The following is a 15,727-nucleotide window of genomic DNA, read 5'->3' on the forward strand; positions in this document are numbered from 1 at the left end:
CAAAATTTCCCATTCAAATTCACAATTCAAAAAAGTGTTACTTTTTAGGTATCGGAAAACTGCAGGAGGCAAAACGCCTTTTTGGGTGAGGCAAAACGCCCGCTGGCATTTTCCGCTTTGACTTGTTGTGAAATACCAAGGGGCTCCATCGAACTCTTCCCAGCAGCAAATGAAGGAGTAGGAGGCGCGTGGTAGTTTAATGGGATGATTCCATATAATCAGCGCGCAATGTCTTAATTTCTGTGCGCAGCAAATTAGGGAATCTTTCCAAAAGTGGAAAATCATCGTTTTCCCAGCTTTTCTTTCGACAATAGCAGTCGTTCATGGGTTTAACCTGCTCAGTTTTAGTTCTAGTTTGCTTGCATCTAACGAAAACCTCTACAATATGATGAAATCGCGTGAAGGCGTTTTGCCCCCGGGGGGCGTTATGCCCGCAGTTCCCCTACACTACATTCATATGTCGCTTAGCGCAAAGCGTGATGTGATGGATTGCATGCATATCAAACGTCCGAAGGACGCAGTTCTCTCATTATTTTCATGCTGTGTGCTACGGTGCGTTGCGTGGAAGAACACCGTAGATACAGGTTAAGCTTATCATAACAATCTATAAGTGAAGTTGAATGGTGGTCAACTGTTGTAGCGGTGAGCAGGCTCTCTGACAATCGACAATCGACAACCGCTTCACGCTTGTAGCACTGCACTTGACGCCCCGGACTTGACGCGATCAGCACATGCGTGCATCTCACAGCAAATACAACGATCGATCGATCGACCATTAGAGAGTGAATTGAACTTCAAAAGAGCGCAAAGTTTTTTGCTCTCTGGAACCCTTGAACTGTAACTCCGCCGAATGTCACGCTTGTACGGACAAAGCCGATGCGATACATGTTGTGATAACCTTTCGAGCAGTTTTTTTTTGTTGTCACGTCACAGATTCAATCAAACTCGAAGACTTGGAGTGATCAGTCAATGACTTGCGAGCAATGAGCTGTTTCAAAGCAACAGGTTTCGTCGCTTATGCTAGAGAGTAAGTCTCTCACTCACATGTCTCGCGACAAAAGTGAATTTTATACGATTGTACCATAGTCTATATTTAGGCGCTTTTAGCATCGCGTGCAACAGCAAAAGTGTTGCATGCGACAAAATAAATTGTCGCATCAACTAAAGGTGTGTTTTTGGAAAGGTGCAAGCAAGAAAGGGATTGATTTATGGACAATTTGATTGATTGATTGATTGATTGATTTGTCTTTATTAAAGAGACTTTCAGCCCTTGGCTGGTTCGTCTCTACTTGGACAATTTGATTAGTTTTGAAGTTTTCTGTTGAGCAACTGTTGTTCTCTTCAATGATCTGAAACTTCTAATATCTATTACATATACATACCATCAGTAAAAACCAATTTCTTTTCTTCTCTTTCCCACTTTCTACCCCACAGAGGAGATCATCAAGAAGCGCAAAACCGAACTGATCACCACCCGGCAGATCGAGACGCGCGTCCAGCGGCAGCTCAAGTTCGAGGATGGCAAAGTTATCGAGGACTCCGGCCCGATCGTGTCCACCAACACCACCGAGGACACCGACCGGCAGGAAACGGTGCAAACTGAGGTAAGGACCAGCTGAAACAAGGCTTTCAGGATCTTCTGGGCCCTGTTGGATTTCTGTGATTATCTAGGACTTTGTGGGAGCATTGTCTAGGAGCCTCATCTTTTAGGATCCTTCTTTGTGATATCTCGGATACTCTTCTGAGATCTTTTGATGTCTACTGAAATCCTCTAAAACCATCCATTACAATATTCTAGAATCAACATCCGGAACCCTCGCCAGGGGTTTTCCTCTGAGAATTTTCTGGGATTTCCTGCATCCTGTGGGATTGTCTGCTGGGGTCATCTGAGATCCAATGAATTTCTCTTCTGGAGTTCTTTGATATCCTCCTCTGGGGTCTTCTGAGATTCACCCCTAGGATCCTTTTTCGGGGTTTTCGTCTGACATTCCTTTATGGGATCTGTTAGAATCTTCTGGGAATCCCCTTTCTCGCATCCTCTGATGATATTCATATCCTTTAAAATCCTCTCCTGGGATCTTCTGAGAACCTCCCTAAGGATCCTTTGGGATCATCGTGTGAAATCGTCTGTGGACCTTCCTTGAGATCCTAAAAGATCTTCTGGAATTCTCACTGGGATCGTCATTTGAGATGCTTCTTTGGAATCCTCTGAGATCCCCTTCTAACAGCCTTCCGCTGGGAACCACCCTCTAAGATCCTTCTCTGTGATCGTCTGGGATCATTCTCTGAGGATTTCAATCTGGGATCATTTTTGATCCTCCTTTTGAATTCCATGGCATCCAATGTAATCCTTATTTGTGATCTTTCTCTGAGGCCATCTGTGATACTCCTTTGAGATTCTTTGAAATCCTTTGCTTGGAGCCTCTAAGATTCTCCATTGGAATCCTCTTCAAACCTCCTCCTCTGCAAAAGATCTTCTGCAACCCAATCTTTTAAACACTACGGACCTTCTTCTAGGATTCTCCAAGATCCTCTTCTAGGGTCCTTTAAAATTCTATTCTGCAGGAATCCTCCACGGATTCCTTAGGGATTCCCCTCGGAATCCTCCAGGGATTCCCCCGGAATCTTCCAGGGATTCCCCCCGGAATCTTTCAGGGATTCCCCCGGAATCCTCCAGGGATTCCCCCCGGAATCCTCCAGGGATTCCTCATGGAATCGTCCTAAGATTCCTCATGGAATCGTCCTAGGATTCCTCATGGAATCGTCCTGGGAACCCTCCTGGAATCCTCCTAGGATCCCTCCTGGAATCCTCCTAGGAACCCTCCTGGAATCCTCCTAGGATTCCTCCTGGAATCCTCCTAGGGTTCCTCCTGGAATCCTCCTAGGATTCCTCCTGGAATCCTCCTAGGATTCCTCTAGGATTCCTCCTGGAATCCTCCTAGGATTCCTCCTGGAATCCTCCTAGGATTCCTCCTGAAATCCTCCTAGGATTCCTCCTGGAATCCTCCTGGGATTGCTCCTGGAATCCTCCTGGGATTCCTCCTGGAATCCTCCTAAGATTCCTCCTGGAATCCTCCTAAGATTCCTCCTGGAATCCTCCAAGGATTCCTCCTGGAATCCTCCTAGGATTCCTCCTGGAATCCTCCTAGGATTCCTCCTGGAATCCTCCTAGGATTCCTCCTGGAATCCTCCTAGGAATTCTCCTGGAATCCTCCTAGGATTCCTCCTGGAATCCTCCTAGGATTCCTCCTGGAATCCTCCTAGGATTCCTCCTGGAATCCTCCTAGGATTCCTCCTGGAATCCTCCTAGGATTCCTCCTGGAATCCTCCTAGGATTCCTCCTGGAATCCTCCTAGGATTCCTCCTGGAATCCTCCTAGGATTCCTCCTGGAATCCTCCTAGGATTCCTCCTGGAATCCTCCTAGGATTCCTCCTGGAATCCTCCTAGGATTCCTCCTGGAATCCTCCTAGGATTCCTCCTGGAATCCTCCTAGGATTCCTCCTGGAATCCTCCTAGGATTCCTCTAGGATTCCTCCTGGAATCCTCCTAGGATTCCTCCTGGAATCCTCCTAGGATTCCTCCTGGAATCCTCCTAGGATTCCTCCTGGAATCCTCCTAGGATTCCTCCTGAAATCCTCCTAGGATTCCTCCTGGAATCCTCCTAGGATTCCTCCTGGAATCCTCCTAGGATTCCTCCTGGAATCCTCCTAGAATTCCTCCTGGAATCCTCCTAGAATTCCTCCTGGAATCCTCCTAGAATTCCTCCTGGAATCCTCCTAGGATTCCTCCTGGAATCCTCCTAGGATTCCTCCTGGAATCCTCCTAGGATTCCTCCTGGAATCCTCCTAGGATTCCTCCTGGAATCCTCCTCGGATTCCTCCTGGAATCCTCCTCGGATTCCTCCTGGAATCCTCCTCGGATTCCTCCTGGAATCCTCCTCGGATTCCTCCTGGAATCCTCCTAGGATTCCTCCTGGAATCCTCCTAGGATTCCTCCTGGAATCCTCCTAGGATTCCTCCTGGAATCCTCCTGGGATTCCTCCTGGAATCCTCCTAGGATTCCTCCTGGAATCCTCCTGGGATTCCTCCTGGAATCCTCCTGGGATTCCTCCTGGAATCCTCCTGGGATTCCTCCTGGAATCCTCCTGGGATTCCTCCTGGAATCCTCCTGGGATTCCTCCTGGAATCCTCCTGGGATTCCTCCTGGAATCCTCCTGGGATTCCTCCTGGAATCCTCCTGGGATTCCTCCTGGAATCCTCCTGGGATTCCTCCTGGAATCCTCCTGGGATTCCTCCTGGAATCCTCCTGGGATTCCTCCTGGAATCCTCCTGGGATTCCTCCTGGAATCCTCCTGGGATTCCTCCTGGAATCCTCCTGGGATTCCTCCTGGAATCCTCCTGGGATTCCTCCTGGAATCCTCCTGGGATTCCTCCTGGAATCCTCCTGGGATTCCTCCTGGAATCCTCCTGGGATTCCTCCTGGAATCCTCCTGGGATTCCTCCTGGAATCCTCCTGGGATTCCTCCTGGAATCCTCCTGGGATTCCTCCTGGAATCCTCCTGGGATTCCTCCTGGAATCCTCCTGGGATTCCTCCTGGAATCCTCCTGGGATTCCTCCTGGAATCCTCCTGGGATTCCTCCTGGAATCCTCCTGGGATTCCTCCTGGAATCCTCCTGGGATTCCTCCTGGGATCCTCCTGGGATTCCTCCTGGAATCCTCCTGGGATTCCTCCTGGAATCCTCCTGAGATTCCTCCCAAAATTCTCCTGAGATTCCTCCCAAAATTCTCCAGGGATTCCTTCCGAAATCCTCCAGGGGTTCTTCCCGAAATCCTCCAGGGATTCCCCCAGGAATCCTCCAGGGATTCCCCCAGGAATCCTCCAGGGATTCCCCCCGGAATCCTCCAGGGATTCCCCCCGGAATCCTCCAGGGATTCCCCCCGGAATTCTCCAGGGATTCCCCCCGGAATCCTCCAGGGATTCCCCCCGGAATCCTCCAGGGATTCCCCCCGGAATCCTCCAGGGATTCCCCCCGGAATCCTCCAGGGGTTCCCCCCGGAATCCTCCAGGGATTCCCCCCGGAATCCTCCAGGGATTCCCCCCGGAATCCTCCAGGGATTCCCCCCGGAATCCTCCAGGGATTCCCCCCGGAATCCTCCAGGGATTCCCCCCGGAATCCTCCAGGGATTCCCCCCGGAATCCTCCAGGGATTCCCCCCGGAATCCTCCAGGGATTCCCCCCGGAATCCTCCAGGGATTCCCCCCGGAATCCTCCAGGGATTCCCCCCGGAATCCTCCAGGGATTCCCCCCGGAATCCTCCAGGGATTCCCCCCGGAATCCTCCAGGGATTCCCCCCGGAATCCTCCAGGGATTCCCCCCGGAATCCTCCAGGGATTCCCCCCGGAATCCTCCAGGGATTCCCCCCGGAATCCTCCAGGGATTCCCCCCGGAATCCTCCAGGGATTCCCCCCGGAATCCTCCAGGGATTCCCCCCGGAATCCTCCAGGGATTCCCCCCGGAATCCTCCAGGGATTCCCCCCGGAATCCTCCAGGGATTCCCCCCGGAATCCTCCAGGGATTCCCCCCGGAATCCTCCAGGGATTCCCCCCGGAATCCTCCAGGGATTCCCCCCGGAATCCTCCAGGGATTCCCCCCGGAATCCTCCAGGGATTCCCCCCGGAATCCTCCAGGGATTCCCCCCGGAATCCTCCAGGGATTCCCCCCGGAATCCTCCAGGGATTCCCCCCGGAATCCTCCAGGGATTCCCCCCGGAATCCTCCAGGGATTCCCCCCGGAATCCTCCAGGGATTCCCCCCGGAATCCTCCAGGGATTCCCCCCGGAATCCTCCAGGGATTCCCCCCGGAATCCTCCAGGGATTCCCCCCGGAATCCTCCAGGGATTCCCCCCGGAATCCTCCAGGGATTCCCCCCGGAATCCTCCAGGGATTCCCCCCGGAATCCTCCAGGGATTCCCCCCGGAATCCTCCAGGGATTCCCCCCGGAATCCTCCAGGGATTCCCCCCGGAATCCTCCAGGGATTCCCCCCGGAATCCTCCAGGGATTCCCCCCGGAATCCTCCAGGGATTCCCCCCGGAATCCTCCAGGGATTCCCCCCGGAATCCTCCAGGGATTCCCCCCGGAATCCTCCAGGGATTCCCCCCGGAATCCTCCAGGGATTCCCCCCGGAATCCTCCAGGGATTCCCCCCGGAATCCTCCAGGGATTCCCCCCGGAATCCTCCAGGGATTCCCCCCGGAATCCTCCAGGGATTCCCCCCGGAATCCTCCAGGGATTCCCCCCGGAATCCTCCAGGGATTCCCCCCGGAATCCTCCAGGGATTCCCCCCGGAATCCTCCAGGGATTCCCCCCGGAATCCTCCAGGGATTCCCCCCGGAATCCTCCAGGGATTCCCCCCGGAATCCTCCAGGGATTCCCCCCGGAATCCTCCAGGGATTCCCCCCGGAATCCTCCAGGGATTCCCCCCGGAATCCTCCAGGGATTCCCCCCGGAATCCTCCAGGGATTCCCCCCGGAATCCTCCAGGGATTCCCCCCGGAATCCTCCAGGGATTCCCCCCGGAATCCTCCAGGGATTCCCCCCGGAATCCTCCAGGGATTCCCCCCGGAATCCTCCAGGGATTCCCCCCGGAATCCTCCAGGGATTCCCCCCGGAATCCTCCAGGGATTCCCCCCGGAATCCTCCAGGGATTCCCCCCGGAATCCTCCAGGGATTCCCCCCGGAATCCTCCAGGGATTCCCCCCGGAATCCTCCAGGGATTCCCCCCGGAATCCTCCAGGGATTCCCCCCGGAATCCTCCAGGGATTCCCCCCGGAATCCTCCAGGGATTCCCCCCGGAATCCTCCAGGGATTCCCCCCGGAATCCTCCAGGGATTCCCCCCGGAATCCTCCAGGGATTCCCCCCGGAATCCTCCAGGGATTCCCCCCGGAATCCTCCAGGGATTCCCCCCGGAATCCTCCAGGGATTCCCCCCGGAATCCTCCAGGGATTCCCCCCGGAATCCTCCAGGGATTCCCCCCGGAATCCTCCAGGGATTCCCCCCGGAATCCTCCAGGGATTCCCCCCGGAATCCTCCAGGGATTCCCCCCGGAATCCTCCAGGGATTCCCCCCGGAATCCTCCAGGGATTCCCCCCGGAATCCTCCAGGGATTCCCCCCGGAATCCTCCAGGGATTCCCCCCGGAATCCTCCAGGGATTCCCCCCGGAATCCTCCAGGGATTCCCCCCGGAATCCTCCAGGGATTCCCCCCGGAATCCTCCAGGGATTCCCCCCGGAATCCTCCAGGGATTCCCCCCGGAATCCTCCAGGGATTCCCCCCGGAATCCTCCAGGGATTCCCCCCGGAATCCTCCAGGGATTCCCCCCGGAATCCTCCAGGGATTCCCCCCGGAATCCTCCAGGGATTCCCCCCGGAATCCTCCAGGGATTCCCCCCGGAATCCTCCAGGGATTCCCCCCGGAATCCTCCAGGGATTCCCCCCGGAATCCTCCAGGGATTCCCCCCGGAATCCTCCAGGGATTCCCCCCGGAATCCTCCAGGGATTCCCCCCGGAATCCTCCAGGGATTCCCCCCGGAATCCTCCAGGGATTCCCCCCGGAATCCTCCAGGGATTCCCCCCGGAATCCTCCAGGGATTCCCCCCGGAATCCTCCAGGGATTCCCCCCGGAATCCTCCAGGGATTCCCCCCGGAATCCTCCAGGGATTCCCCCCGGAATCCTCCAGGGATTCCCCCCGGAATCCTCCAGGGATTCCCCCCGGAATCCTCCAGGGATTCCCCCCGGAATCCTCCAGGGATTCCCCCCGGAATCCTCCAGGGATTCCCCCCGGAATCCTCCAGGGATTCCCCCCGGAATCCTCCAGGGATTCCCCCCGGAATCCTCCAGGGATTCCCCCCGGAATCCTCCAGGGATTCCCCCCGGAATCCTCCAGGGATTCCCCCCGGAATCCTCCAGGGATTCCCCCCGGAATCCTCCAGGGATTCCCCCCGGAATCCTCCAGGGATTCCCCCAGGAATCCTCCAGGGATTCCCCCAGGAATCCTCCAGGGATTCCTCCCGGAATCCTCCAGGGATTCCTCCTGGAATCCTCCAGGGATTCCCCCCGGAATCCTCCAGGGATTCCCCCTGGAATCCTCCAGGGATTCCCCCTGGAATCCTCCAGGGATTCCCCCTGGAATCCTCCAGGGATTCCCCCTGGAATCCTCCAGGGATTCCCCCTGGAATCCTCCAGGGATTCCCCCTGGAATCCTTCAGGGATTCCCCTTGGAATCCTCCAGGGATTCCCCCTGGAATCCTCCAGGGATTCCCCCTGGAATCCTCCAGGGATTCCCCCTGGAATCCTCCAGGGATTCCTCCGGGAATGTCTCCCAGGGATTCCTCCGGGAATGTCTCCCAGGGATTCCTCCGGGAATGTCTCCCAGGGATTCCTCCGGGAATGTCTCCCAGGGATTCCTCCGGGAATGTCTCCCAGGGATTCCTCCGGGAATGTCTCCCAGGGATTCCTCCGGGAATGTCTCCCAGGGATTCCTCCGGGAATGTCTCCCAGGGATTCCTCCGGGAATGTCTCCCAGGGATTCCCCCGGGAATGTCTCCCAGGGATTCCCCCGGGAATGTCTCCCAGGGATTCCCCCGGGAATGTCTCCCAGGGATTCCCCCGGGAATGTCTCCCAGGGATTCCCCCGGGAATGTCTCCCAGGGATTCCCCCGGGAATGTCTCCCAGGGATTCCCCCGGGAATGTCTCCCAGGGATTCCCCCGGGAATGTCTCCCAGGGATTCCCCCGGGAATGTCTCCCAGGGATTCCCCCGGGAATGTCTCCCAGGGATTCCCCCGGGAATGTCTCCCAGGGATTCCCCCGGGAATGTCTCCCAGGGATTCCCCCGGGAATGTCTCCCAGGGATTCCCCCGGGAATGTCTCCCAGGGATTCCCCCGGGAATGTCTCCCAGGGATTCCCCCGGGAATGTCTCCCAGGGATTCCCCCGGGAATGTCTCCCAGGGATTCCCCCGGGAATGTCTCCCAGGGATTCCCCCGGGAATGTCTCCCAGGGATTCCCCCGGGAATGTCTCCCAGGGATTCCCCCGGGAATGTCTCCCAGGGATTCCCCCGGGAATGTCTCCCAGGGATTCCCCCGGGAATGTCTCCCAGGGATTCCCCCGGGAATGTCTCCCAGGGATTCCCCCGGGAATGTCTCCCAGGGATTCCCCCGGGAATGTCTCCCAGGGATTCCCCCGGGAATGTCTCCCAGGGATTCCCCCGGGAATGTCTCCCAGGGATTCCCCCGGGAATGTCTCCCAGGGATTCCCCCGGGAATGTCTCCCAGGGATTCCCCCGGGAATGTCTCCCAGGGATTCCCCCGGGAATGTCTCCCAGGGATTCCCCCGGGAATGTCTCCCAGGGATTCCCCCGGGAATGTCTCCCAGGGATTCCCCCGGGAATGTCTCCCAGGGATTCCCCCGGGAATGTCTCCCAGGGATTCCCCCGGGAATGTCTCCCAGGGATTCCCCCGGGAATGTCTCCCAGGGATTCCCCCGGGAATGTCTCCCAGGGATTCCCCCGGGAATGTCTCCCAGGGATTCCCCCGGGAATGTCTCCCAGGGATTCCCCCGGGAATGTCTCCCAGGGATTCCCCCGGGAATGTCTCCCAGGGATTCCCCCGGGAATGTCTCCCAGGGATTCCCCCGGGAATGTCTCCCAGGGATTCCCCCGGGAATGTCTCCCAGGGATTCCCCCGGGAATGTCTCCCAGGGATTCCCCCGGGAATGTCTCCCAGGGATTCCCCCGGGAATGTCTCCCAGGGATTCCCCCGGGAATGTCTCCCAGGGATTCCTCCGGGAATGTCTCCCAGGGATTCCTCCGGGAATGTCTCCCAGGGATTCCCCCGGGAATGTCTCCCAGGGATTCCCCCGGGAATGTCTCCCAGGGATTCCCCCGGGAATGTCTCCCAGGGATTCCCCCGGGAATGTCTCCCAGGGATTCCCCCGGGAATGTCTCCCAGGGATTCCCCCGGGAATGTCTCCCAGGGATTCCCCCGGGAATGTCTCCCAGGGATTCCCCCGGGAATGTCTCCCAGGGATTCCCCCGGGAATGTCTCCCAGGGATTCCCCCGGGAATGTCTCCCAGGGATTCCCCCGGGAATGTCTCCCAGGGATTCCCCCGGGAATGTCTCCCAGGGATTCCCCCGGGAATGTCTCCCAGGGATTCCCCCGGGAATGTCTCCCAGGGATTCCCCCGGGAATGTCTCCCAGGGATTCCCCCGGGAATGTCTCCCAGGGATTCCCCCGGGAATGTCTCCCAGGGATTCCCCCGGGAATGTCTCCCAGGGATTCCCCCGGGAATGTCTCCCAGGGATTCCCCCGGGAATGTCTCCCAGGGATTCCCCCGGGAATGTCTCCCAGGGATTCCCCCGGGAATGTCTCCCAGGGATTCCCCCGGGAATGTCTCCCAGGGATTCCCCCGGGAATGTCTCCCAGGGATTCCCCCGGGAATGTCTCCCAGGGATTCCTCCAGGAATTCCTCTGGGATTCCTCCGGGATTCCTTCAGGAATTCTTCCAAGGATTCCTCCAGGAATTCTTCCAAGGATTCTTCCAGGAACTTCTCCAAAGATTTCACCAGGAATCATTCAAGGATTCCACCAGGAATCATTCAAGGATTCCACCAGGAATACTCCTGGGATTCTCCCTGGAATCCTCCAAGAAACCCCTGGAATCCTCCAGGGTGTAAGTCAGTAAATATGTTAGTAAGTAAGTAAGTAAGTAAGTAAGTAAGTAAGTAAGTAAGTAAGTAAGTAAGTAAGTAAGTAAGTAGGTAAGTAGGTAAGTAAGTAAGTAAGTAAGTAAGTAAGTAAGAAAGTTAGTAAGTAAGTTAGTAAGTAAGTAACTAAGTAAGTAGGTATGTAAGTAAGGTAGTAAGTTAGTAAGTAAGTAAGTAAGTAGGTAAGTAATTAAGTAAGTAAGTAAGCAAGTAGGTAAGTAAGCATGTAAGTAAGTAAGCAAGCAAGCGAATAAGTAAGTAAGCGAGCAAGTAAGTTAATAAGTAAGTAAGTAAATATGTAAGTCAGCCAGTAAGTTAGTAAGTAATTTAGTAGGTAGGTTAGTAAGTAAGTAAGTATGTAAGTAAGTAAGTATGTAAGTAAGTAAGTAAGCATATAAGTCAGTAAGGAAGTAAGTAAGTAAGTACTAGGCGCAGAGAATTCTCAATAAATTACAATAATCCGTGAAAGTTGCTGTTTTTTTAGCATTATCTGGAATTTGCAAATTGGAAACCAGAACCCGAATTCGCTCCGATTCATTAATCAATCGTCGTCCGAAGCACATAAATCAGCAACGAGAGGTGAACGTCCAACTAATGGTCGCTTTTTTTTCTGTTTTGCTCTCCTTCTGTTTTGCAGCATCGTACTCTGGGCGACCCAACGACGGAAGAAGAAGTTACCAAAAATGCGGCCGTCGTCGATTCCGACGGGAAGCCGGTTCCCATCGGTGTCGACGCAAGCGACGGCGGCGGTTCGCAAAACCTAGTCAGTGATACGAAAGGCGGGGGAGGGTTGGCCGGCGATAGTACCAGCATCAGCAGCAGCAGCAACAAACCAAAGACAATCAGTGCCATCGTGGCCCGGCCCGATGGACTGCTGAAGAACATCAAGGAAGAGGTGGAGGTCTCCCGGGAGGAGACCAAGGAGCGCACGGTGCACGAAGAGCGGAAGCACTTTGGAGATTTCACCGATGATGTGAGTACAATGAATAATTGGCCTTGTTGTTCTTATACTTAAGTCCATGACTTGTTGAAAGGTGAAAGCAGTACAATGCTCAAGCAGGCAGGTAATAACTCCTTCCTCGATGATTCCACTGCTATTCTTCACCACAAAAACAGTAACCCGCAGTTCGGTAACCTCAATTGACCCTAAAGTAGGTCAATTATCGATCTGAAACTGGATCCCAGTCAATTCGGGGGCTCCCGGGCCCAAATCGCAGGCCTCAACTTAGCATTTTTCGTGCACGCTTTCCTAGTTATATAGCAGAACCATCGAATCTTTTCTTTACATAACACCACCACTGACTGGCTGTAGACAGTAGGCATTGACTGACGACGGCCTCTGGAGATCAGTCTATCGCCGACGCCGCTGCAGCCGCCACCTTTCGGCATGGTTTGCTGACGTAATCCCAGCAGGCGGGTCTCCCTAACTCCCCTGTTTCTGGCTCTGGCTCTGCTGGCTCAAAGAGATACCCGGTGGAGGTGGTGGTGTAGAGTGCGCTGTGTTTTACCGCTTCACACGCTTGCCTCCTGCGCCTTCCCATCCGATCCGATTCGAGATCTGATTGGGGATCGATCTATCGTCGTCGGGTCAGCTCTTGCGAGCACGTTCTTCTTCTTCGCGATTCGTCACGAGCTGAAGTGGTACGAGGGTAGTGAGGGGTGAGTGAGTAGTGGGACTCCTAATCGTCAAGCAAGCCATGGAATTGCACACGCTTCTGGGATGGAATTGAATTCATGGGCGTAGTCAGCGTTACTAGCAGTATACCACTTGAAGTAAAATTCCCCAAAAATTCTTCCTGGGATTCCTCCAGGAATTCCTCTAAGGATTCCTTCAGGATTTTTTCCAGGGATTCCTTCAAGAACTCCTAAAGGGATTCTTCCAAGGATTCCTCCGGAGATTCCTCCCGAAGTTCCTTCTGTGATTCCTCCAGGATTTTTTTTCAGAAATTCATCCAAGGATTACTCTTAGGATTGCTCCTGGGATTCCTCAAGGAATTCCTCAATAGTTTCCTCCAGGGGTTCCACCATGGATTCCTCCAGGAATTTCTCCAGAATTTTCTTCAGGAATTCCTTCAGAGATTACTCCAGGGGTTCCTCAAAGATTTCCTTCATGAATTCCTCCAGGGACTTCTCCTAGGATTTCTCCAAGTATTTGCTTAGAAATTCCTACTTGGTTCCCTCCAGGGTTTCCACCAGGAATTTCTCCTGGAATTCCTCCAGAGATTCCTCAAGGAATCTCTCCTAGGGTTCCTGCTGAGAGTCCTCCTGGGGTTCCTCCAGGAATTCGTCAAGAGATTTCTTTAAGTATTGCTACAGAAATTCCTCTAGGAATCTCTATAGCAATTCATCCCAGAATTTGTCCAGAAACTCCTCCTGTGATTACTCTAAGAGTTCCTCCACAGATAGCTTTAGAAAATCCAACCGGACTTTTTCCCCAAAAAAAAAACTCGAAAAAATGGCTTATTTAGATTTGCCCCAAGGGACCTCTACCTACGCCCATAAACATCAAGCTAGTGCCATTCTCCGCGCGCAATCACCGATCGATCCCACAAGTGATGAGGGAAAGAAACACTATGACGACGACGATCGCAAAAGATCAGCCAGCACACTTGGATCAAATGCTCAAATGTCAACTGGCGAGGGTCTCTCGCAGTTTTCTCGGTTAGAATTCCAATTTTATCGATGAAGTCACACTTGCGCTTCTCGCGCGCAAATCAACCAAGGAAGGTGCACTTTACCCGGTGGAGATTGGTTCTGCACGCGGCAGCGTGCAATCTCCACTGTTTGTTTTTTTTTTTCTTGCCGTTACCTCAAATACAGCAGACAGAACGCCTGCTGATGGTGCGTTGGGGCAATTGCACGCGCGAGCTTCGGAATTAGTGCTGGTCATCGCTGCGCTATCAACGAATTTGAGCGCATGGTTCGGCCTTCAAAAAACGCTTACCGCGTGCGGCTGCCGCCGCCGCGCCGCCGACTCGGCAGCACTTAACTGTTCTGCTAACGTTAGAACTTTTTTTTGTTTCCCATGCTGGAGCAGATGAAGATCGTTGATTGAGTCGTGGGTGCCGACAAAAAAAAAAACGGCTTCGAGTGCGTTTGAGACGGACGGGATGAGTCTCGAGCGATGATCTTGTTTGGTCGTTATAGCGATCATTATACAGTTTTGTTTGCTTTTAGTACCGATGAAGTTATCTCAGTTTCGGCAGTGGAGCAGTCAGTGTCTCGATGTCTGGAGATGTACTTCCTCCCCTAAGTTTAAGTCGAGTGTTCATTTACTTGATGGGGCACTAAGGTTTAAGATTGAGTTTTGTGGTTTCCGAATAAATGTCCAGAATGAGAATAATATGTTCGAATACCTGTCAAGACTCAAACCTGACGAATGAAGTGTAATACATGTAAATCGAAAAAAAGTCAATAACACAGCGTAACAAAAATTTACTTTTTGTCTGTCTCAAGAGCAAACTCCGAATCCGGGCTCAGATTTGATCTAACACGTCACAATTTTGAGCTATACCTCAATTTATAGGGCAAAATATGCGATTTTGGGCTTTTTTGACAGCAAGTCATTAAGCAAGGAAATATTTTTTTTAAGCAATCAAGAGATTAATTGGTCAATTAACATCTAAATTAAAGACTCATGCAAAATATTTCGTTTTACCCAATCAAATTTGATAGTTTTAAGCGATTTATGTTAGGTACGATATTTCCCATACAAGTCACTCTCCAAAAGTTGCATGCAAGTTTTCATACTAACATAAAATGCTAAAATCTATCAAATTTGATTAGGTAAAACGAAATATTTTGCATGAGTCGTTAATTTAGATGTTAATTGACCAATTAACCTTTTGATTGCTTAAAAAAAAATATTTCCTTGCTTAATGGCTTGCTGTCGAAAGAGCTCAAAATCGCATATTTTGCCCTATAAATTGAGGTATGGCTCAAAATTGTGACGTGTTAGAGCAAATCTGAGCCCGGATTCGGATTCAGCGGCCCAAAATCCTTCGGAGACACATAAGTTTGCTCTTGAGACAAAAAAATGTTGCGCTGTGTAATATGATCAGATTTTATTTAAATTTTCAATACTCTCCGAGTAGTTGGCACAAAACTCCAAAATATAGTAATTTTCACCAAGGAAACCCATGTTTTTTTTGTTCAACACTGCAAAAAATAATAAAGATATATAGTTATTTATGTAGCGTGTCAGACGAAGCTTGCCGAGTTGGATAGATACAAAGAATGCTGAAAAAATCGAGTTTTGCAACGAGTTCCATACAAAATTTACTGCAATGATTTCCTCATTTTAGAACTCATTTGAGTTACATAATGTTCATTATAAAACTATTTTTCATTATGCAACTCATTTCAGTTGCATAATGAACCGGTACGGAAAAGTAGGTCATTATGATACTGAAATGTGTAGTATAAAATAGAAATTATGATACCTAATACCAACTAATAAAAATACTAACGCCTTTGAGACAAATTAAAACGAAAACTATCACTGGACATATTTAAATCAAAAAGGGCGAAAACTAGATTGAAAGATGAGCACATACATCTTATCGGATCATGTTCACCGTACTACCCATTGTGCGCGTCTAGCTGGAGAAAACCACGTTGTCGTGAGTTCAAATCTCACCTGAGCTGTGGATTTTTTCCCAATTCCAATTTTCTCTAATCTTCCAAGTAATATCCCGTGATCAACTCGGTCGAATGCTGCCTTCAGGTTGGTCTACACAGTATCTACTTGGAATCCAGAATCCATATTTTGTAGACAGGTTGAAACGAAGCTTACCAGGTTAGTCGAAACTGATCTTTTGGGAAAGAAACCATGTTGATCCGAAGAAATATAGTTTCTGCAACTGGATAAAAGGGCCTCATTGATAATGAATTCCAACACCTTGGAAGTTGAGCACAATGAAGTAATGCCGCGGTAGTTCTCGATGTTAGATTTGTCGCCGTTC

At 52.1% G+C, this 15,727-nt stretch overlaps 1 protein-coding gene across 1 annotated transcript in view; it reads left to right on the top strand.

The window, feature by feature from the left end:
* LOC109422128 (uncharacterized) overlaps positions 1 to 15,727 on the top strand; it is a 432,211-nt gene that overhangs the window by 191,488 nt on the left and 224,996 nt on the right. Inside the window, exons 5-6 of the mRNA XM_062844836.1 lie at positions 1,435 to 1,604; positions 11,401 to 11,736. Coding sequence (XP_062700820.1) covers positions 1,435 to 1,604; positions 11,401 to 11,736 — 506 coding nt within the window. The remainder of the gene's footprint in view (positions 1 to 1,434; positions 1,605 to 11,400; positions 11,737 to 15,727) is intronic.

This window comes from Aedes albopictus, chromosome 1 (genome assembly GCF_035046485.1).
Source record: "Aedes albopictus strain Foshan chromosome 1, AalbF5, whole genome shotgun sequence".
Lineage (NCBI taxonomy): Eukaryota > Metazoa > Arthropoda > Insecta > Diptera > Culicidae > Aedes > Aedes albopictus.